Here is a 24042-nt window from a genome sequence, read left to right as displayed (position 1 = left end):
TAACATATTGCATAAACATATGGGGTGCGGCCAATAAAACAAAATTTTTGGAATTGGAACGGGGACATAGGGCTCTTTTAAAAGTGATGCTGTTCCGGCCATACAGATTCCCATCGGAAGAGCTCTATCATCTTAGCAAATTACTTTCCGTTAGGAAGCTGTTTGTCCTGAATCTAATTTTAAAAACCCACAGAGCGCTCCCGTTTGAGAATAGGCTGGTCTTAAAAAGAAATAGGGATGTTGTAGTCGGTCAGACCGTAAGGACCGACTTCGCTAGACGCAATATGCAAGCAGCCTATTTATATAATAAATTAAATAGGCTGCTTAACATCTACCCTCTCACCGCCTACAACCTAAAAACCCGAATAAAAGACTGGCTTATTATCACGCCTTGTGCAGTATTAGAACTGCTTTTGAGACCCATGATTTAAATAGCTACACGTTACTCATTCACACACCTACTCACTCACTCATTCACTCACCTACTCACTCACTCATTCACTCTCTCACACACTTACTCATGCACACAATCAGGTGTGATGATAACGGTTTAACAAGTAAAAAATAAAAAGGAAATGAACTGGTTAAATTATTTTATGTAATTAACTTTGTTATGGAAGAGCTGGGAACCCTAACACAGGTATATTTACTTAAAAGGGTTCCCAAATCTTACACTATGAAAAGAAAAATGTACCAACTTAAATGAATAAAGACTTATTATTATTATTATTATTATACATTTAATTTAAATAGCTTTTATTACAATGTGAAAAATATTAATGAAGTTTATATTTAGAAGATTTAATAATATTTTACTGAATTTAATTAATTTTTAACTAATAATATTTATACGTAAAAGACAAGCATTCTCGGCCTAGAGACTTGTGCATACTCTTAACCCTGGGCTGGTAGGGACTAATCTCGGCTATATAAATTAGATTTTTCTCTATGCCTTGGTACAGACTGCAGAACCTCGGGGTTTAAAGGCGGACGCTGCTTAGGACTTAAAATTTATAATTTTTATTTATAAGATTGTTTTAATATTATTTAATGTTCACAACAAAACTATACTGTATATAGTTAGCAATTTATTAATCAATCTTCTTATTTCAAGTGATATAGTAAAGGTGTACTTAATAGATCGAATTTGTAATATTTTTTGTATATTTCGCTATTGGCTAAGATTTCAGTTTGACTTGGCGCGAACTATGACATCTGTATGTCAAAATTCCACACGTTTTTGACAAACAAATCTTACGAAGCGCAGAGTCGACTATGAATCTCCGGTGTTAATTACTTATTTAATGAAATTTGTGCAATATTAATATGAAATTAGAATAATTTAAAAATTTATTTTGTGTTTTATTAATCGACTCCATCGTTTTGCGGGTAGACAGATATAGCAGAATGCAGGATGAGTCTGCAAAACCAATTTCCATTGGCGCTGTAAGTGTTTCAATTATGACAATGAAACTCAGTTTCATATACACAGTTCTTTCAATTTTATGTGTTGCGTGATGGAAAAAAATGATGAGAGTGAATTTTTACGATGCGCGCGCACATCGACACCTGAATTCTACATCGTAAAGTTATTAAGGTCGAGGTGGCATAAAATACGATAACTATGTTCAAGTTGTATATTCTAGTATTTTAATATTTAGAACACGTGTTTCGTAACAGTAGAATTAAACAGTGTGAATAAATAAATATTATTTTGGTGTTTTTAAATCAATTTCATATACGACGGTGATATAAATACTATCACCGTCGTAATAATTTATTTTTTTAAATAATATATTTTTGATTTATTTTAATATTTATCGTTAATCACTACTGTATTTTAAAAAAAAATATACGCCAAAGAAGTATAACTTCTAATACGTGTCTCTGTACTCACTTTTTCCATCTCCTCTATTTTTTCTAAAAATATACATAAATTAAAGTCCTAATCGCGTTCCGCGTCTCGAGATACGCCCTAGCTACATCGGTAATACAATATTCATGGGCGAGCCCGTAATTGCTTGCGAGACCATTCTTTAATTCTTTCCTCCAGATAATGCATCATCAAATGATAATAGATAGAGATAGATAAGAATATGGAAATGCAAACTAAAATCGCCTTGGCCACGATAGGTATTTTAACTAAATATATAACATATATTTAGCTTTGTTTGGTGTATATTACAATAATTAAGGTATAAAAAAACGGGGAATGCAGAAGTTGTTGTAATATCGTCGCCATCCCCACAAGGACTAAACTTTTTAAATTTATTCTTATAATGATTACTAAAGAGGTTATCTGTGACTATTGTAATGGTCGATATTAAAAAATATTAATAGATTTTTTTTATCTGGGAGTTTGACGTCAAATGTCAGAGTGCGTCTGCCTTGCACTTCAAGCCTTCTTATTCAGGCAAGTAAAAAAAAACACATGTTGGCGGCATAATTTTATTCGCATTTCGTAAATTAATCTTAATAATATCAGTTTAACTACGTCTATCCGGGATGTAATCCCTAAGCTACCTATAAACTACTGAACCAACACTAATGCTCTTTTGAGCGATAAACAAGTAAAGACGACCGTAAACACGATACATTTAACATTTAAAAATGTATTTTAATTATGAAATTCGCAACTTGTTAATATTTTGGGATAAATCAAGTAATTATTAGCTTTCCCAAGTCAAATAGTTTTTGATAAAAGTGAGTTGTTGTAAGTATGACCAATTCAAATTGATAGAATATATCAAAACAGTCTTGCCCTTACATCGATACGTTAAACGGCATTTTCCTGTTAAATATATCGTGTTTGCGAAGGACATAAACTGCTTAAATAACAGTGCCCTGGTATTACGATAATTATATACTATCTGGAATGTTTCAACTATTTTGTTGAATGGAGATATGGCAATATTTCGAAATAACAAATACATACTTAACAGTAAAGTAATACAAAATAAATAGTTTTAAGAGCGTTTTCTTCCGATCAAATTAAACTGGCGAAAAAAATAAGACAGGAATTATTCAACATTGAATCTGGAATTTCTAGACAATAGCCGTCTGCGTAACTTTTTTACCAAACGTTAGATAGTACTTGGCTCAGCTTACTAACATGAGCCAAAATCAAAATTATAAATATTATATCAATAATTATTAATTGTAAATTATAAAATTACTTACATATTTTTGTATAGTAAAATAAATTAATGGCGTTTTGGAACATGTTGATAAGACAATATCTTGTGTTGGAAATGTATCTAGCGATCTGTATAAAGATTTTATATTTTACACGAAGAACTACTTAATTCGATATATTATAGTCTGGATTGCTGTTTTACCGCATTAATACATCTTAATAATATCATTTAGCAGTAGTCTGTGCAGATGTAACTGTCGTTGGATTTGAAGTTGTAGTAGCAGTCATTAAGGACATGTGGCTAAATGACACGCGTAAAAGCGTATGGCGTCTAGAAAATAATTTCTGCACAGATTATCAATAAATGAAATTATGTCATACATTTTATAGTCAATGTTTAAATTTAATGACAGATAAAAAGGAAAAATCATTTATCGTTTAGATTAATTTTTTTTTCTATCTTTCCTTCTGATTACATTTCCTCTTGAGTACCTATTGCCCACATTTGAACTGTTTTCTTTATTTCGTTCTTAACCTCTTTGCATTGTGCTCCTGCGATCTAGACTAAATAGCCAAGCTATAACGTCCTAAACATTATCTAAAAATGACTAGCATACCCTCGATTTCGTTTTTAACGTTTTATTCTAGATATTAACCCGAAAGTTATTTTTTGTTAATCTTTGTATTACGCCATTAGCCAACATGAATTTTACTAACGAATCTTGGCATCTTATAAAATTAAGTTTTATCGCAACCCTAAATCGCGGAAAGTTTTAACAATCCGCAAAAACTCAGAAAGCTTTCCAAACTTGTATTGCTTTACAGAAATGGTATTTATACAGGAGACATAAGACTACCAAATAATCGGTGTGTGGTGTTGCGCAACATCATGTATTTCATACGGTATGGATACACAATATTAATCATGTATTGCTGACTACGTACTTCGACAATTTAAAAAATTAACAAATGGTTATGAAAAATGCCCGTGCTTACTTATAAGGCACTTAAGGCACAGTGCCTACATAAGAAAACATTGTAATGACATAAATGGTTATAAATAATTCTACCGAAATGGCAGAATTTCTGGCACCGCATTCCTAGATTGGCTTAATTTTAAGCTAAACTAATTATTTACATTCGCTCTACTAGTTTTTACATCGAGTATTGATACTTAGCTTTTAGGTGGCGAATTTCCACTTTCAAATGTCGAGTTCGAAAATAATTTATACTATCCTATTTCAGCGTAATTACTTATACTTAAATTAAAATCAGAGGATATTCAAAAAAATATAGTAGATTTCTTTACATCTTTCGGCCATAGTTTTTATATAATGAATTTATTAATAACTTGAAATTTTAAATCAATCTACTATATCTTTTTACGGACATTAGCTAAATTATCTGATGGAAATCACCGTTAGGATCCTGTGAATTTAAGCTTAACTTCACGTCGCTTTTAAGTGTAAGATTTAAAACACATTTATCGGTAAACTCAAAAAAATGAGTATGCGTCTTTCACGGTTTTATATTATATATCATAACTAATTTCTCTAATAATTAACGTGTGTGTTGCTATTCGAAAATAATCTAAATAGCAAGCACAGTTTCGAACAGATTCAATGATAACATTTGTCTCAAGAAAATATTGCATACGTTACAATAAGTTGACAAATTATGGTCATGATGATTACTCAAAATGAAAGATAGGTGAAATGGAACGAGTGCTTACTATACCTATGTTATAATTATTTTACCCGTACACAAAAAATACTGTGTTCCAGGATTTATTAGGCTCTAGCGTAATCAAGAAGAGTAAATTCAAGACAGTTGAAATTGTCGACACAAACTGTGTGTTCGGATTTACATTACAAAAGAAATCACATATATGGTACAAAGATGTACTATAACTTCTTAAGGTGTATTCTGTATATTTTCCGGAGATTGTAAATACAAATACAAACGCCAACCAAACTCAATATCTTGACATACCAAGGAATATAACTACCCTAGAACACGGTAAGACATCCGAGATTTTCCCATCTGTTTACTTAAATACGTTAAGTAACAACGTTAACGTGATATACACAAAATAATGCGTACACGCGTGTATTAAATACACAAAAAATAACGGTCAATCGTCAATGACGTCCATTTTGAATGTCGTTGGCTTATGACCAATGGGCTTTAGTGCGAATCTAGTCCCGCTTAAAGGTGAATATTTTTTATTTGGAATGTCGTCGTCACTACTGCTTGAGACGTTGCACGTACCGGACGCTCGCACCTCGCCTTGTTCTGAATCAGACTGCAAAATATTATAATATTTATATATGTTGGTAGCTCTGATTAGCTATTAAACTTTACCATAGACTATTTAACACAAATAAAATGCAGTTGGTAATTCATAAATGTGATTGCACAGCATGCTGGTGCAAATAATGATATTCGTATTTGAAACGGCTTAAAACAAAAGAAATCAGTAAAACAGTGTGAATCATTACACTAAGCTGCTACTCGCATAAGTGGAAATCATATAACCTAACCTTCAGAATCACACATTTAGTGAACATGCGAAAAATACAAAGCAGAAACAGATAAAAAGCGGGTTATTTAATGAATTATTCTTTAATGTAAAGAAACAAAACTCTAATTTGTCAGCGTTAACACTGCTGTTATTGATTATATAAACTTCGCTAAATTTTAGTTAATCAATAAGAACATCAAAGTTTTGTTTCCTTGAGATGCATTAAAATGAACAACAAACATTTATTTCTTATTGCGTCCGCGCACGATGCTCGTGGGCAGGCGAGTGCCAGGTCTCTCGTCGCTGCTATCCACTCCCTGAAGGATTTGGGATATTTACAGGTTAGTCTAGCCTTTATGGTTCTTAGAGGGCATTTGAAATATGTCAAATATACACAATTCCCTGGTTTAACAACGTGTTGTTTGTTGATGTGATTGGGTTTGATGGGTATTTATTTAAAAATGTAGGTACATAGTCAAATACCCTCGAAGTGAATTCACATTTATGACACATTTAGCTTTTTACAACGTAGCTATAATAACAGAGCCACGATAAGATAACATAGCATACGGATAAATAGAGCTTATACGGATTTTAGCTGAGTTATTTGCAATAGAGTTTTCAACACTTACGAGTACTAAGTATAAGTTTTGATTTATGACGAAACTGTGTTGAGAGTAAGATCAGAATCTAAACTTAGTATACGCATATCTCAACGGCCGAATAAGTTTCAAATAAGCTATTTATTACTTTATGGGTAGGATAAACACTATTGTTGCGTTTCACGACTGTCAGATAGTGCTATTCGTCATAAAACGCAAAGTTCCTTATTCGGAATTCCGAATAATTTGTAAACATTGTAAAACAACCATTAGTCTCATTTTTAAATCTTAGTCGCACTAGTGAACTAGAAATGTTAGAACAGGCACGGAGAACATTGTACAAAAACTTATGCGTAATTTGTATGATGAAAATTTTTCTGAAACTTTTACGATTTATTTTTCATGTTGATCACTTCTCCATTTATTTTATCAAAGTAAACTCACTTAACGTAAGATATAGCTTGTAAGTTGCAGGGTTGCTTCTTGGTAAAAGACTTGCCTAAACAATAAACCTTAATTCAATATTCTAATGTAGAAATTTGAGTCTTACATCGAAGTCGCCAATAGTGAATTTAGTAGCGACATCGGCGACGAGCTGAGCAGGCGCGGGTGGCGCATTCTCCGGCGAAATCACCTGCGTTTGTTAGTCACAACACATATTAGTATGTTAAACACAACAGAACATAAAACAATGAAATGAGATGTATATGAGAGAACTTACATGTTTTAAGAAAAATACAACATTTAAATTTCTTGTGAATGAAAAATCGTTCGTATGAAAAAACAGATAACTCGAATTATGTTTTTTATGTAACGGTGGGCCAAACGACCAGGAGCCTCTGATGTTAAGTGATATGCAACGGACTTTAATATGTCTAGATAGTGATTCAAGATGTTTCTTTCAACCCTTTTATATGAGATTCTTTGGCTCCTGTTCTTACCTGCTCCCCTCATATATAATCAAACAATGCTTTTATTACTTATTTGTTCCTATTAATAATTGTTGTATTTATTGTATAGCTTAGATCATAGTTTTCTCCTGCCCACCTCTGACAATGGCTGGCGACTTTGATACCTTTGTAAACCAACCAAGTTCTATTATCTTAATTCTTGTGTAATATTTAAAATGTTATTAGCAAATCTGCAATATTCGTTAAATCGAATCAGAATATCATCCAAATAACTAACATCCTGATCGCTCATCATTTCCTTAGTAGAGACTGTGGTCTCAATTCTTCTTATAGATCCCTGGTGGATGTCCACATCGAGGGCCAAGCATTGGAAGCGACGCAAGAGTAGAACAATTGGTATTGGCAGAACTCCAGCTAGGATCATCATTACGGCTACCAACAGCACCCAGTTGGGGTACGGTGTCTTTTCCACGCGTCCCTAAAAGAATTATTTTATTAACATACTGAAACAATTTAAATATGTAATATATAATAAGGTGAAAAATCTCAGTGATGAAAATCCAAAAAAAAGAAATCGTCGGTCTCATTTCTTCGTCGCACCAAATAAAGACGTTACTTATAATTTTTATTGTTGAAATAGTCAATGTTATTTTTAAATTAATAGTGTGGTGTTTTATATAATCTTATTTGTTTTAGAACTAATTTCTAATTCCTAACTATAGACAATTATTTTGGTTATATAGTTACTGAGTACCAAACTTTGGCATCATATTTGTGAAATGTCAAAGCGAATTTGTTCTAATCGTATGAATTCAAGTAAATCAGTGTAAAAATTTATTACCTAATTTAAAAAAGCAATTTTCCATCATAATACTAAACCTTACCTCAGCGGCATTCCAAGCTCCATAAGTCGGTGGGTTGATGAGCATAAATACGAGAGACGAGAGCAAGATACAGGAGACGATGAAGGGTCCCACATAGCGCCAGGTGATTTGCCAGTATAAACCTGGCCTGTAGCCTGTCATCTCGTAGATATCATTGGTGAACCTGAAAAAGACATTTATTTATATACGACAAAAGGCATCTCCCATTTCAATCAAAGAGATTTCTAAGAAATGTAGGTAATCTGTAGTCTCAAAATAAGTCAGTTGTTATGATTCGTTTAAACGAACAAATAAATCAATGGCATTACAACCTCTTTACCTAGATCTGTTCCTCAGATTTCTAAATCAGTTTCATGTCAATTTCATAGGCAAGGTAATCAGCCTGTGCCTGACAAACGCTGTCGACTTTTTGGGTCTAAGGACAGTCAGATTTCTCACGATGATTGTCCTCACTGTTCGATCGAATGTTAAATGAGCACACAGAAAGTAAGTCCATTGGTGCACAGCCGGCATTCGAACCTACGACCTCAGGAATGAGAGTCGTACCCTAAAGCCACTAGGCCAACTGCTCACGATTAATCACCTATGTTAAACTATCCAGTTTAAAAGTCAAAAACTCACCTTTCATGTCCGTAGATGTAAATAACAGAGATCATCTCCAGCAAAGCTACCACCACCAGACCGATGGTTCCAGCGAAAGAGTCAAACATCTTAAGCCAGTACTCGCCAGCTCCAGTTGTGAAGATCAGACCCACGAAGAAACAGAAAGTACATACGGAACCTAGAAGAATACCAAGCTTATTATCAAGATGGATGGGATTTATTTTATTGATAAAAGTTGGCCAACGCTCGGCACAACTGTTACATTGGTAAAATAACCACAAAGTACTGTATTTAATGTAATAAGCAGTTAGAGGCAAACATGACATACAGGAAGAGATCGTACAAATATTAAAAAAAATACTAATGAAAAAAATCTAAACAAAAATCGGTTTTAATGTCTGATGAGATGGACTCCAACAAAAGGAATACGGCACCGGTCAAAGTGTGATGATGAGCACACCTTTTCTTTTACCTTCTCTGTTACAACAAGCATGATCCCAAATTTCTACTCTATGGAAATACCTACTATATTTAATTCATATATGTAACATTATACGATGTCATTTTGTAAAAGATGGCCAACCATATATTCAAAATTGTTTACCTGTTATAACAGGCTTGCTTAACCGCTTGAAGAAGTCAATATCAAATATAGTGCACAACATTCCCTCCATGATTCCAATCTGACTTCCTAGACCCAGGGAGAGTAGCATCAGAAAGAAAATGATGGACCAGAATGGAGCTGGAGTGAGCTTCAGAATCGCCTGGGTGAATACAATGAATGCTAGGCCTGTGCCTTCTGCTGCCTGAAAAAGCCATACTTTTGAAAGCACTTTAAGTTACAATACTATTATTTAGGCTTCAAGCAATTATTATTATAAAGACAATATTAATAATGACGATAATCAAAGTCATTTTTATCCATCAGTACAGTATTTTCTTCTGTCGCGTAAGTCAATGCAAGTTAGCCCTAAAACTGAGTACTCATATTGTTAATTCTAATAAGTTCTTGCAAATAAAATATATTTACAAGCATAAAAGTCACTGAACGGACGAGACTATAGGCAGCCTTATCAGCAGTATCTATGAGTCTAAAAGTTTTAAGTTAATCAAATAAAAAATCTTTGTACTGTAAGATTTTTCATATTTCTGTCGAAAGAATTTCCTTGGTCAAATTCTTATCCTAGAAACATATTTTTTTTTAATATATGAACTTTACAGATGTGGTTTGTATAAATGTAAAAAAATGACATCTCGTAAATCGCTATTACTGTTTTGCAATTAACGGAAAGCCTACCTCATCCAATTGCCGACTCATGGTGCATCCCGTAAGGTTAAGTGATGAGGTGATATTATCACTTAAGCGTGGATAATACTCCTCGTAGTACTCCTGCGTAGAGTTAACAGTGAAACCGCCGATATGGTGCAACGCTAAGACTTTTATCTCCCTGAAAGAAAATACAAATTTATTTCATAATATTACAGTTGTGTTAATGTATTAGAGCGGTTATCATTTATTGATTTAAAAGTTCAGAATTGGCTAAGGGTATGATTTTCCTAAGGACCTCGGTTACACCCAAGGATTTCTCCATGTCTATTAAAACGTGTTCATACGTAAAGGAAAATATCGTGAACAAATCTACGACGGGTCAAGCCGCATAAGACCATCTACTTCCCTAAAGATAAGAATAGAACAGTGGACTATACTTATATCAATATTTTCATACATCTGTCCTTGTCTATCTTTTGCATAACTTTATAAGTTATGATACTCAGATAACTCTGGAATAAAACAGTAACAAGCTTGGCGCCACTCCGTATACTTGAGTGGGCATTAGCACAGACTAGCCTTGGTGTAAATAAGATTATGTTTGTGTTATTAAAACTATATTGCACTTTGCTCTGTAGTTGTAAGCGGCCAGAAGCAATTTCTTCGCATTCTGACGTAAATATATAGAAAATCCAATTCAACCCAGTAATAAATTAATTTTTTACATTGCTAATTATCAAAAATAATATTTTTATTTTATTTTATTTATTTATTATCACTTCGATACATTATTAGTATCATTAGTAACCACACGTACCAATCTTTTTAAATTTGTTTAAATTTCCAAACTATCATTTTATTATTATTAAGGTTAAGAATATTGTAAAATTGTATTTGTGTGTTGGAAATAAATAATTTAATAAACTCAAAATCAAATAAATCTTTCTAAAATCAACGATTTATTGTATGACATTGATATGATTTAAATAACGATGTCATTAGCAATACTAAGGTCCATTGTTGGTATAATCACACTTGATGAATAATTCTTGTTTACAATTAATAAGAACGTTGACTGATGATCGTCTTGTGTATAAATGAGATACAAAACGGTTTAATGAAGAGGAAATAATTTACGAACATAGCGACGTTTTCGCATTTCTGTGGAAATATTTTGCCGCGTGCCGTGTTTGTTGCTATGGTAACGATATTAATTAAAAAGAAATGTCAAGTCACGTTTAAGGCCGACAAAGTTTTAATTACTTCGCGGCATTTTTAGGGTAATTTAGAAACTGGTTAGATTTATGTACAATTACAATGTCCATGAGTTTGGCTTTGCGTGGACCTTATGTTGTAAAGGCCACAGATGCCATAGAAATATTACCAGTGGTGCTACAATCTGTTATATCTGGGCCTCAATTTTTTGTACAAGTTAGCATACAAATAGGTCTACAAATGAATATAACAAAAACAAAAGCATTTACATAAGATCTACTATAAAAACTGAGAATGACAGAATATGTTGCAAATTATATTTACTTGGGTAAACAAATTGGATTCAGCGGCGACAGAATGATCAAGAAATATAGAGAAAAGTTCAAAGTAAGTACGTGGAATAAATATTGGAGTTGTAAGGAAATATTTAAGAGTGATATGCCTATAATTCTTAAGAAGAAAATTATGGACTCATGTCTTATTCCCTGTCTGACATATGCAAGTCAAATAAATAAAAAAACAATATAAATACACGTCAACGAGGCATAGAAAGGAGCCAGCCAAACATTAAAAAAAGGTAGAAAAGGTACGACACCTATACAAAAGTACGTATTTAGAAATTTTGAGGGAAATACCAAAGAAACTTTTTTTTTAATTATGGTTCATAAATCCCACTGCTATAACTTAAATATTGAAAGACGCCAACGTAGCGATAACAAATTACAACAAAGTCGTAAAACAAATCGTCTTTTTATTACTCAGTAATAATTTATGTAATATTTCCGACCACTTTTCATATTAAAAGTTTGGTAGGTCTTAAATTATTATTGATCTCATTAAATCAATAATGTTTTCATTAAATTATTCTTAAGTATCTAGATAAGGTAGTAGTGATGTTCTCATTCCAGAGATGAGAATGGACTCTCTTTTTAATTTGCTTTCGCTTCAACGGGGTAGGAAAACATCGTGAGGAAACCGGCTTACCTTAGACTCACAGTGGATATAGAGAGGCCAGTGCAGGGATTACTGGAGTAAAATGGAAAAGGCCAACGTCCAGAAATGGACCACATAAAGAGGCTGACGATGGAGGATGATATTAAAAATGTATATAATGTTGCATCCGTAACATTTGATAAAATAATTTTAATTTCAATACATGTGTTTATTTAAAGCTATTACTTACTTGCCAATACATTTTTCGACCATAGTAAATGCTTTGAAGCCCAAAATACTGAAGATGACCACAGATGCGTATATGGCAGTTAGAGCGTTGCACACAGATACAAGAAGCACGTCGCGTACACAGTTGTTATTCGGTGGGTTGTAGGAGCCGAATGCGATGAGGGATCCGAACGCCAACCCGAAGGAGTAGAACACTTGAGTAGCCGCGTCCAACCATACCGTTGGATCTAGTAGTTTTTCTAGCTGTAGGAATTATTAGGTATTAGTATACTAGAGTACACAAAGTACGTAATGACAACTGTATGGAATGGAGCAAAGGGAAGAAGAGGGCGCCCCAAAAAAAGGTGGATCGAACAAATAGAAGCATCAGCAGGAAGCGAATGGACAAATAAAGTATTTTTCCCGTAAAGGGGTTTCGATCGACAGTTTAGGATTTTAGGATGACAATAAATAAAATGCATATAACAAATATAATATGTATACTTGTTATATGCATTGTTATGCTGTGTTACTTTTGTAATGGTTGGAAATTAAACGAGTGAGATTCTTATTATTATTACACTGTAGTACATTTGTGAATGCATTTCTTAGTAATAATAATGAATCAATCTTTTACAAGCCCATAATCAATAGATCGCGCTTAAGATATCGTACGAAAAAAAATGTTTGAACGGGAAAGATTTGCCTGAATACAGTTATTCAGGTCACTTTGAACTTTGACTATGAAATGAGATGAAAAAAAAAACCATTTTATTGAAATAATAAAAATGTATCGCACAATGTATATATGGACGGAATGAGCGCAAAATCTAAGTTATTCTGAAAATTTTCGTTGTCGTATAGCAAAATGTTCTGTGTTGGTATATTGTGGTTGGTGGGGTTGTACTAAAAGACGGATTAAGCATAAAATCATATTAAGGCGAAATGATCTTTGGCAGCTTTAGTACAGAGTAATGACATAGATAAATTATTATTATTGTATATCGAGTGTTAAAATACTAACCTTTGGTTTATACATATGTAGTATACCATCTGCGGAGCCAGGTAATGTAATGCCACGTACAAAGAATATTGTTAGCACAGCGTATGGAAATAAAGATGTGAAGTATACCACCTGAAAGGAATATCTTATTAATGTCTAAATCAGTGTTTTCCAACGTAGGGCCATGTCCCACAGGGCAATTCGCTTGGTAATGGAGCTAAACGAAAATTTGTAAAAAAATATTTGGAAGGTATTTTTCAGTTTTTCATTATGTTTTAAAATTTCCTCAGTCAACAATTAAATTATGTTACATATAAGAATTTTAAATAGCTAAGATGGAAGAATGAGACGAAATACACCAATCTAGATGTACATAACATATTGTTTTAATTTTAATAACGACATGGTCGGAAGGAAGCAAGTAGCTGTTGGGTATTAAGCATGGAAACAAAACACAATCAAACACGATTATTATCACACCGTAAAATTGTACATAATATCGGTGCATTAGTTACAGATAAACTTCATTATAGGCTTTTTATAATCGGTATAAATTAGTTGAAGCCCATCAAAAAAAGATCGGTTTTAATTTATTTTAATTACCTTTCCACTGCTCTGTATTCCTTTCATGACGATAAAGAACACGATAATCCAAGCTAGGAGCAGATAACAGACAATCCACCAGCGTGGTACTCCAGGGTTGTCGATGCTTGGTGACGCATCTAAAGCCTCCCGATACCAGTAGTACACCGTAGCTGATGTTTTGGAGCATTCCTCTTCAGCAGTGCCGTTGTCTTGGGGACAGTGAGCCCAGGGCAAGGAGTCTGCGCTTAGCTGAAAATGGTAACTCATATTATGCTGCAGTTGTTCTAGAAATTTCTATCTAACGACTTATAGCTTATGCTTATTCAGTCACACGAATTTTTACCCGGTCAACTTAAATACTTTAAATTTAGACTTTGAAATTACCCTTTTTAAAGGTCACATTTAATTTTATATTTATTAAGAAAAGATCTTGCTTCTAGAAATTTAGAAAATCGACTTAATTTAAAAACTTTTGCAAAAACAATATTATTCTATAAAGTATAAATGATTAATTGCAGACAACTTTATGATTAATGTTATTTGATAGATGTAAAATTCCTGTTAAGACAAATTTGCATGACATTATGTGTGACAGAATATTCGAATTTTGAAATCTCTAGTCTTGCAAATAAATTATTATTATTAGATTAGATTAGATTTAACGTTTAAATTTAATGCAAAAAAACAAATTCAGATATGTTTATAAAAATTACAAGCCCAGTATTGACCGAGCAAGCAAGCCTAGCTTCACCGTGCGACTCTCATCCGTCAGGCACAGGAACACCTACTTGTCTATTAGATTCTAAAATGCTCATGGCAAAGACACATAACTCTTATGCCAAGACCTAAAAAGGTCGTAGCGCCACTGATTTATTTTTATTTTTGTTAAGAAAAAAACATATGTAACATTCTTTGATAATAATAAGTTAAAATTCAGAAACTCACCCGAATACTATTAAAGAGATAGAAGAACACCCAAGTTATTATAACATTGTAATATAACGCCACGAATAAGGTAACAACACAGCTAGAGATCCCGATACCGCCAAGCCATGGATGGATGGTGTTCCACACGCCAAGGGAGCCAAGTCTCATCTTCTGGCCTATTGCCATTTCAATCAAAAACAATGGGATGCCTTCCAGCACCAACATTATGAGGAAGGGTATCAGGAACGCACCTGCAATAAAGACCCGTTTAAAAAAAATATAAGGTTAGTTTTTTATTCACTATTTCGTAGTGAAATCTTATTTGGTAAATTATGTAGCGAGCTGTATAAAATCATGTTACGAATATCAACACACTGAATGCTTTAACAATGGATACAAAGTAATAGCTGGAAACAAAAACTATACTATATTTTCTATGGCGAATTTTGATTAAGTAAATATGAATGTAAACTATTATTTTTATTAAAAAAGCATTTAAGTGAAGCAATAAGTCAAAACAAGTCTGTGTGCAACCCACACATACATAGAAATCTAAAATTATCTATTTATTTATTAGTTACTCATATTATAAAACAAAACACTTGACATAAAAATCAAAACAGATAACAAAAACAAAATATTTGAAACAGAAAACATAAGTACATTCATGGATTAAAAATTAAACATTAACTATATCTTTATATTTTAAACAAAAAACTAAATTACTCCTTAACAATGCCAAAGTCTTCACGCTTCTTCAAATATTTTCTCGAATTCTCTTTGGTAACTTGGAAAACATCAACATCTTCATAATCTTGTCTATTAACCTTTAATGTACGTAGACTTTAAAAAAACAAAGCATCATGACGAGGTAGGCGAACTTGGATGGCATGATTCAAGAAAATTGACAAAGAAGATTCGAAGAAAAATAAGAAAGAAAGATGGAGCCAAATGAAGGAGACCTCTATAAGAGATCCTTGAAAAAATATATACATATGTATATACAATCAAAATCTGTTATAACGACTTCGAAGGACTACTCTTATGTGGTCGTAAAAACCGATAGTAGTAACAGCCGATGACGTGGTTATTAAATACCTTATGAAATCAGCCGGAACCATTGATTTTGGTAAATGTAACCGATATGTTGTTCTAAACGATGTCGTAAACTGTTTTGAGTGTAGATATAATTTATTTATTTTTAGTGTGTGTATATTTTATGAATGTTTCAAGGAATAATAATAATAATTATTATTCGTAGACTTTTAAATATGTGCATTCTTAGATTCCCTTTAATTGTTATTAATAGGAGATGGATTGAGTGACTTGTGCGCAATTGTACAATAAATAACAAGGTCATAATGCTTTCCCAGCTATGCTCTAGTATTGCAGTATACAGAACAGCTCTTGCTCTTCACACCACTTTTTTAATGAAGGTGAGAAAGAAAGATCGATAAAAGAAAGTGGAGATCCATATTCATAGTCTGTAAAAAAGGAGTAAATGTATTCCTCACAAATTAGTACTTCAGAAAAGTATTATTATTACAGTGATTCTGTTTTATCAGATTAAAAACATCATGACATACTAAGTGACACAAGTAAGAGCAAGTGTTTTATGACGTCACATCGTAGCCGTCTACGGCGTAGACAGTGCGTCGTACCAAATCGATAGTCAAGTGCTGCCGACGAATGTAGACTAAAATTTGTTTACGTAATGCGTTATAAATATCACGGGTTACATAACCCGCTGAAGCCTTGTTCTTTTCACTTATATATTTCTTGTATACATATTGTAGATTTGGACTTCATTAGCTTGTTAATAGACATTTTATGTGGCTAAAATTTCGAATAAAATGAAATTGTTATAACAATTACAAATTCGCTATCAATTACAACTATAATCCTTATCTACTGTATTGTGTAGGTGTTTAAGGTAAAAATGATTAATAAATTATGATTTATAAAAAGCAAGGTTAAACGACTCCGATGTCATAATAACATTAAAGTAAATAACAAGAAGTGTTGGTCTAGTAAATTAGGAGTGCGGTTCACATCCTTGAAGTCGTAGGATCGATTCCCAGCTGTACGTGTAAAGTCGACGGCATGTGTCAGCCACAGGATGCTGATCCCCTACGTATCTATTAAATTGTCAATCATGAAACAGATACAGACATCTGGCTGAGTCCTAAAAAGGTTTCAATCAGTGCACTTGATTTTTAAAGAAAATATTCGAAATTGTTTATCGTATGAAGTTATGCTGAATATCACAAATTAAACGAATTTTTGTGATTATTTTCAACATAGCTAACATAGTGTAAATATAACAAAAGCCAGTTTCACTATTGTAATTTAAACATAATATTTAATCTACGTTTAATATAAACTTTATATTGGCAATACATCATATCGAAGACAAACTTATCAAAGAGGTTGCAGTTACTGAATGCTGTATGCAACACTCGACATATTTATATGTTTGCAGAATGAATTCACAGTAACGATTATTACGTGATTAGTATACGATATATTATGTGTTTAATATTGTATACTTTATTATGTTTTATTTTATTTATTCTCGTTTTCAATGTAAATCCCTTAAAGTGATAAGGAGTGTCCACCCCATATTTCTTTTAGACAATTTTTTTATTATTTTATTTATGATACAGTATTCAAAAATGCAAAGCTTAATTTGCATCTAACGTCTACGATCAACCCCTATTTTTTATTTTACTAAGAACTTATAACTGGAACTCTTAGTTTTATAGAAAACCGAACAGTCTCTGAGGTAGCATAGCAAAATGTTCTATATTGGTATGCACTAAAAAGTCGTTAAGAAGAAACGAAGTTTGCAGCTAGTATGTTATAATTCGCATAAACAATAAATTATCTGCTATTCGCTGCTAACGGCGATAGTTTGTTGTTCGCGGTCGATAAACAGAGTTTAAATAAACTGGCCTAAAATAGTAGACTTTGTCCTTGGGGTTAGTATAAATGTATGCAATTCTTCGTTCGCACATTATAACCATAAAATTAACAATGTCAAATTATTGGAATTGGTATTATTATCTATTTTTATTATTTACTGATGAACCTAAAAATGGTGAGTTAATATTTTTTAACTAATTGATTTATAATAAACTGCTCAAATTTCTCTTCATTCTTCCAACTAGGATTTTATTACCTTTGGAGTTGATTTCAAGTGCAGAGGTGCTAATTAATGATTTAAGTTGCCACCTGGTAGATAATACCTGTGACCCCAGAGCTGGTGTTTTCTAGCTGAACGAATAAATATCGCAATACAGCGAGGAAATGCTGCCAGTATTAATGGAACACGGCCATAGAGCCTAACATTTTAAATTTGTTAAAATTTTCTTAGAAATTTGGTAGGATAAGAAAATTGTATATTCTGTAGTGACTGTCATGTTTAGGTCTTAGGTCAATATATTAGACTGTATTTATTTATATCGTTATTATACGTTTTCTCCTTCAGAGGCTTTATAACCACTTACATTCACTAACAATCTTAAATAAGGTGTTTTCAACCTTTCCTATACTGGAACGGAAAATATAATATGAATAGAATTTTTTAATTATATATTTGTAAAATATGCATATTCTTAATAGCTAGTAACCATGCCAACTTTACTTAAACTTGTTCTAAAGTCTAGGAGACACCAGGCCATGAAAAGACAAACCAAAAAAACCTAAAATCGAACAATTGCATATATATATATAATAAAAAAGTCAATATTTTTTGTATAGATATTGGCATTATCGGCGGTAAACCTGTAAAAATAGAAGAGGTTCCTTTCTTTGCAATCTATAAGGAAAAGGGTAGTAAATATGGGTGTGGTGCGACAATAGTCAGTGACCAGTTTTTGGTCTCTGCTTCACATTGCTATAAAGCTTTTAGGTACGTATACAAATTATTTCGTACTCTTATTAATAAAAATATATATATTTATTGTATTAGTCATATATGAACAAAAATTACGAGACCAACACATCTGTCATTAAACTATTAGCAGTGTTGGTCTCGTAGCTTCGGTCTGCGACTTCCCTTAGGTGGGTTCAATCTCCGGTAGTGCACCAATTGACCTTCTGTGAGCGCATTTAACAGTCGCTCGAAGGTCAAGGAAATACCGGAATCTCAGGCCCAATCCTATTAAGGGTTGTCTGATTTATTTATTCAAGTGAAACTTCTCGCGCGTGAGGGTCAACTTTTATGGATAAAACGTCACGAAGATGTGCAGCGTTTTTGTCGAAGAAAAGGGAGAGAGTGATTGAGCGATAGGTAGCTTTCTTGCTCTCGCTCTATCGTTTTTTAATCGAGAAACAATACACGCTATTGGTTGATATATTCGTTTAAAACTTACATTTTAGAACTTAAGTGGAAGTAAGCCCAGATTTTTAATTAATTTATATCATCATTAGCATGTATACAGTGTGTTAAACAGTGTGAATATAGATATAAAAATATATGGAGTGATCATATGCTGGTACATCATCAGCTATTGGGGTTTTTACCTCAGTAATAATGAATTTACAAAGAAGTTTCACTTGTACGCACGCACGTTTTTTATTATAATATAATAATCTATATAGGAACAACGCAGAAATTTTAGTTGGCACAGACAAAATAAATGAAGGTGAACTCTACGATATTTTGGAAGCTTACCCACATCCCTCTACTACGATGGACTATGACGTCGTTGTGATAAAGTTGGTTAAGAAATTGGTATTCAGTAGCAAAGTGCAACCTATCAAGTTAGCTGAGCCAGGTATGGTTGTGGAAGATAATGCTGTCTTCAAAGTTATTGGTTTCGGACAAACGGAAGTAAGTATTTATTGGTACAACCACCGTTACATATTTATTATGACGGTTCTTATTTATATTAGTAATGTACGAAATCCGGCTGCAGGATTAGTGCGTTCATCGGTTATTTACTTTACGGCGCATTGCTAGCGCCATCTATTGAGAAATATGTCGGAACGAGATTCGACAACTGTCAGTCTGGCGTGGCGTCGTGTCGATTGTCAGCGCGGCCATGTTGAACTTCACTTGGTTCTGAACGTCAACGGCGAGCGCACCACGTTTGCGACGAATCGCTTTTGTTCCGAGTAATCTTGTGCCTTGTTGTTTTAAAACTGATTGATTAAGTGTCTCCCTAATAATTACTAGTGAATAGATTTGAGTGAATTTCTGTAAGAGAGATACTTTGTGTAGTTTTGATTGTGACTTTGATGATTCTTTTGTTCGTACCCTCATTACAACTTAATTACGACATGGCTGATTCTGATGATGAAGGGCATCCGCCTAGATACAAATAACGAAATTTTATGTCTATTTATAATGTGGAGAATATATATCTCCCTATTCTATCAAATGATGTTAAGCGTTAACTCTGTTTTACTCTACCTTAAATATTTATCATCTTTAACAGCCAGCAACCCTTTTTTGCGGCCAGAACGAAATCCTATTTACACCTGGATGCAAAGAAGTACGGCGAGGTGGGCAAAGTATAGTCTCCGAATTATACAGCTAAATAAATTTTGGTTTTTAGCAAAAACCAGATGAACACACTAATCTTGATACAGCCGGATCTTAGACTATTAATCTCGCATAAACTCTACTACAATACCCTTGTAACAGAATATTGCTTGCGTTATATATCTCTTAATTGCTAGTCATAGTAGTCAACTAGGTACAAGGTGAACATTACAGAAAACACGCTATTAAACGTAAAACAAAACGTACAAATGATAACAGTTTCATAGAAAATTTTACACTAACAATAAACAGCACGAGTATCTCGAATATAAGATTATCCTGTGTGCCAATGGCGCTGTGCTTGTGACAAAATGACTTCCCATGTTGGTAAATTTCAATCCACTATCATTACATATATATTTAAAAAAAAATACTTGACGACACCTCAGTAAAGTAAAATATAGTATGCGATAATATATTTTTGATTTCAGTCAGGTTCCCCTTCCCCTAAACTCTTACAAGTGGATGTTCCTTATGTAAAAGAGGAGGAATGCAAGAATTTCTTTCAAGAGATTACCCCTCGCATGATTTGTGCGGGTTTAAAGGGGAAAGGCGCTTGTTTTGTAAGTTTATATTAAATGATATACAGGTAAAAATGTAAGAATTATTATTAACTTCATTTCATTAATAATAAACTTCGTAACATTAACTCGCTATTAGGTAGAAAAGCGGCACTCAGTCTGGATAATAAACTTCTTATAAACCTGTCATAAAACCAATATGGTGCTATGGGATACAGCTCTGGAGTCAACCAGCCACTCTAATATGAAAATCCTGCATCAGCTACAAAAAAAATCTGCGTAATATGATGCGCAGTGGTAGGTAGATATTTGATAATTACCGCTATCGAGGAAGACATTAAAAGACGAACAACACGAAAGGAGACTTAGCAACACATCAACCTTTGGGCCTTGAAAAGAAGAAAACAAGACTTGCCACAGTTTCATAGTTTGCAAGTTACGGAGGGAAAACAAATTATTAGATTTGCAGTCCTTATTGCCTGAAAATCATATCATACACTCCAGGTCACATCTCAATTCCAGACCGCGCAAGGTTGGTGGCTCAATTCCATCGTCAAACACTGACACCGTTTTGGAACCTTTGGCATTGCCATTAACCTTCGATTCAGAGTACCTCCATAAGTGTTGATTTTGATGTAATAGACTTGGACAACATAGCTTCCTTTGCCAAAAGACTCGAGCAGGTCGTCTTTTTCGCCACACTGCAGTCAATGACTCTACAATCTACATGTACCGCTTCTAGCCCTTGTCAATGTTCCAGTCCAGACTCCATTTTGAAGCCAACAAATGTCAACAGTATATCTTTAATCTCTTGGAGGATGGGACGGGCTTTCGTCTCACCTCCTTCAGACTAGTACATACGCTGGTGCGGCCGCAGAATAGGCGGAAATTAACAAACTGCTCAAATATTAATCTTTCCTCAACTTAGATGTTGTTTTTTTCGAGTAGACTCTTGGGCCACGGGGTTCCGTTCTCAAGCGCAAAGAGTTAATATTAATGAATAACGGACCTTTTATATTTATACATTTTTAATTATTATTATACTATGAAGGTTAATAGAAAAAAATATCTTGTAATTAAAAGATAATCTTTATACAAAGATTTAGGTATTATATCTGTCAAATCAACTAACCACCAAACCAAACCCCAAAAATATCATGTTTTTCTTGTTGATATAACATAACATTTTGATAAAGTATTGTGATGACACTGAGATGCTTTCATAATCCTTAGGTACATAGAATAAATGTAATATACAAAACAATGATATGTTTGTTCTATATGCCATTACGTTATCAGCCTGAGCCAGACACATTATTTTTTTATTCAAGAATCATGTGTTCTGTGCCGGTATTCTAGCAATGATTTATGTTAAATATTTCTTTCAGGGTGACAGTGGTGGTCCACTCATATACCAAAATAAACATATCGGCATAGTATCATTCGGTACTCCAGACTGTTCTCAAACGAGCGGTAGCCCAACAGTGTTTGCAAGGGTGTCGGCTCTTCGCGATTTTATTGATGAACAAATGGCTAATTAAAATAAATTTAAATGTATGTAGAATAAAAAAATTGAGCATATTTTTGTTTTTTTGCTACCCTTACCTGTTTAGTGGAATTACTAAATAGAACCCGAAAGATTACAAAAAAATATATAAGATATATGTATAGCTCGTCAGCTGAAAGAAAGTGCAGCCCAAAATTCTGCTTGGGTATTTTTTCAAAAGAAATTAAATGAGAATTTGCTGAGAAGTAATAAAAAATTAGGTTCGAACTTACCTCCGCCATTTTGTTGGCATAGATACGGAAAGCGCCAAATGTTGCCAAGGCCCACAGAGTATCCAATAATTGACAGGAAGAACTGTAGTTTTCCGGACCATGCCGCTCTATCCTCATCGGGGGCATCATGCTGTAAGGAGTTCCTTGAACCCTGTAGAACTATGGTAACCCCGTGAGGTCGTTCGCTGCCATCGGCCCTGGTATTCAACGGTGCCAATTCGTGGCCATTCCGAGGCCCGATTGGTTCAGCTTTTGCCGACATCTTGTTTTAAAAATCACAATTTGTAAAATTCCTAAGCGAAATTAACCAGTGCAATTATTGTCTTAACTTGCAAAAATCAAATTGATTTCAATTTGACAAGATTCTTTGAATGATAATCGTTACCTATGAATATGTTCATAATATTTTATATCTTGTATTATGTATTTATAATACCGAATGGCGTCTTTTTTTATAAACTCTATAACTTTAACGTATGTCCTAGTCCTCTCAAGCAATTTTAGTCGTAGTTTTAGTGAGTCTAATACGTTAGATGCCTCTCTGTGCATATAGGTTAGCGTTTTAAACGGATACGTTAATTGAACCACAGATAACACATATTGCACTGAATTGACTGTGGTTTTAGCACATGTGGTTATAGTCTATCGCCGCCATTGTTCATCGTTCGAAGCACTGCTTTATCTGAAACAAATAAATATGGATATTTATTAGGCTTTTTAATATTATTTAAGATGAAACCGGTCAAAATAAATATATTGTTCTCAATGTTGATAATGTTATCATTTAAAAAAAGGTGCTAAAATTATTATTTCAATTAATATTTTAAAAGAGCCACATATTCTTTACATGCAAAACAAGTGGGTTATTCAATGTTAAAAAACTTAAAGCTGAAAATATGGGTCAAATCTGTCGTCTATGGCTTAATTTGTGAAAACGTTTTGGCATACTGCCAAAGTTTATCAATGATAACTGCGGCTATATTTAAATATAACGTAAACATTTCTTTAATCCTTACATAAATTTCAATCAATGTTTGCTGAATTCGTCCTTTAAGTATCCGAAAAAATATATAACGACAGTGATTATCTATCTATCATCTATACACTAACATTTCATTCATTTATTCCGGTTACTTACTACTTTAGCTGTCTATGACTTATTCGATAACGCTGTAATTTATTTATTTAGATAAAGCGTACGTAAGTATAATACACATTAAAATGAAACGCCAATTAAAAGATTTGCTAAACAATAATATGTACAGAGAATGCAGGTAGGGTGTGGCTGTGTATTGTGTGTGAGTGTAACTGAATTTTAAATCGGCTTGATTTAGTGACATTAAATGTCTAGTTTGTTGTTGTGTTAGTTT

The 24042-nt window shown here is 33.3% G+C and overlaps 1 protein-coding gene across 5 annotated transcripts in view; it reads right to left on the bottom strand.

The window, feature by feature from the left end:
* Positions 1-2434: 2434 nt before the first annotated feature.
* The window catches only part of LOC110996806 (sodium-dependent neutral amino acid transporter B(0)AT3), a 31259-nt gene continuing 9651 nt past the window's right edge, over positions 2435-24042 (bottom strand). For 2 of the 5 annotated variants that reach the window (XM_022264653.2, XM_022264652.2), the window contains exons 2-13: positions 22673-23354; positions 14840-15072; positions 13913-14143; positions 13331-13441; positions 12329-12570; positions 9958-10108; positions 9265-9466; positions 8679-8838; positions 8058-8220; positions 7451-7651; positions 6813-6896; positions 2435-5441 (exon numbers count right to left, since the gene is read on the bottom strand). In XM_022264653.2, coding sequence (XP_022120345.1) covers positions 5271-5441; positions 6813-6896; positions 7451-7651; positions 8058-8220; positions 8679-8838; positions 9265-9466; positions 9958-10108; positions 12329-12570; positions 13331-13441; positions 13913-14143; positions 14840-15072; positions 22673-22934 — 2211 coding nt within the window. In that variant the 5' untranslated portion in view covers positions 22935-23354 and the 3' untranslated portion in view covers positions 2435-5270. Of the gene's footprint in view, positions 5442-5900; positions 5978-6812; positions 6897-7450; positions 7652-8057; positions 8221-8678; positions 8839-9264; positions 9467-9957; positions 10109-12328; positions 12571-13330; positions 13442-13912; positions 14144-14839; positions 15073-22672; positions 23355-24042 lie in introns of all 5 variants that reach the window. The other 3 variants (XM_022264655.2, XM_022264656.2, XM_022264654.2) reach the window with 3 other exon arrangements.

This window comes from Pieris rapae, chromosome 5 (genome assembly GCF_905147795.1).
Source record: "Pieris rapae chromosome 5, ilPieRapa1.1, whole genome shotgun sequence".
Lineage (NCBI taxonomy): Eukaryota > Metazoa > Arthropoda > Insecta > Lepidoptera > Pieridae > Pieris > Pieris rapae.
This window is presented reverse-complemented; position numbering and strand designations above follow the sequence as displayed.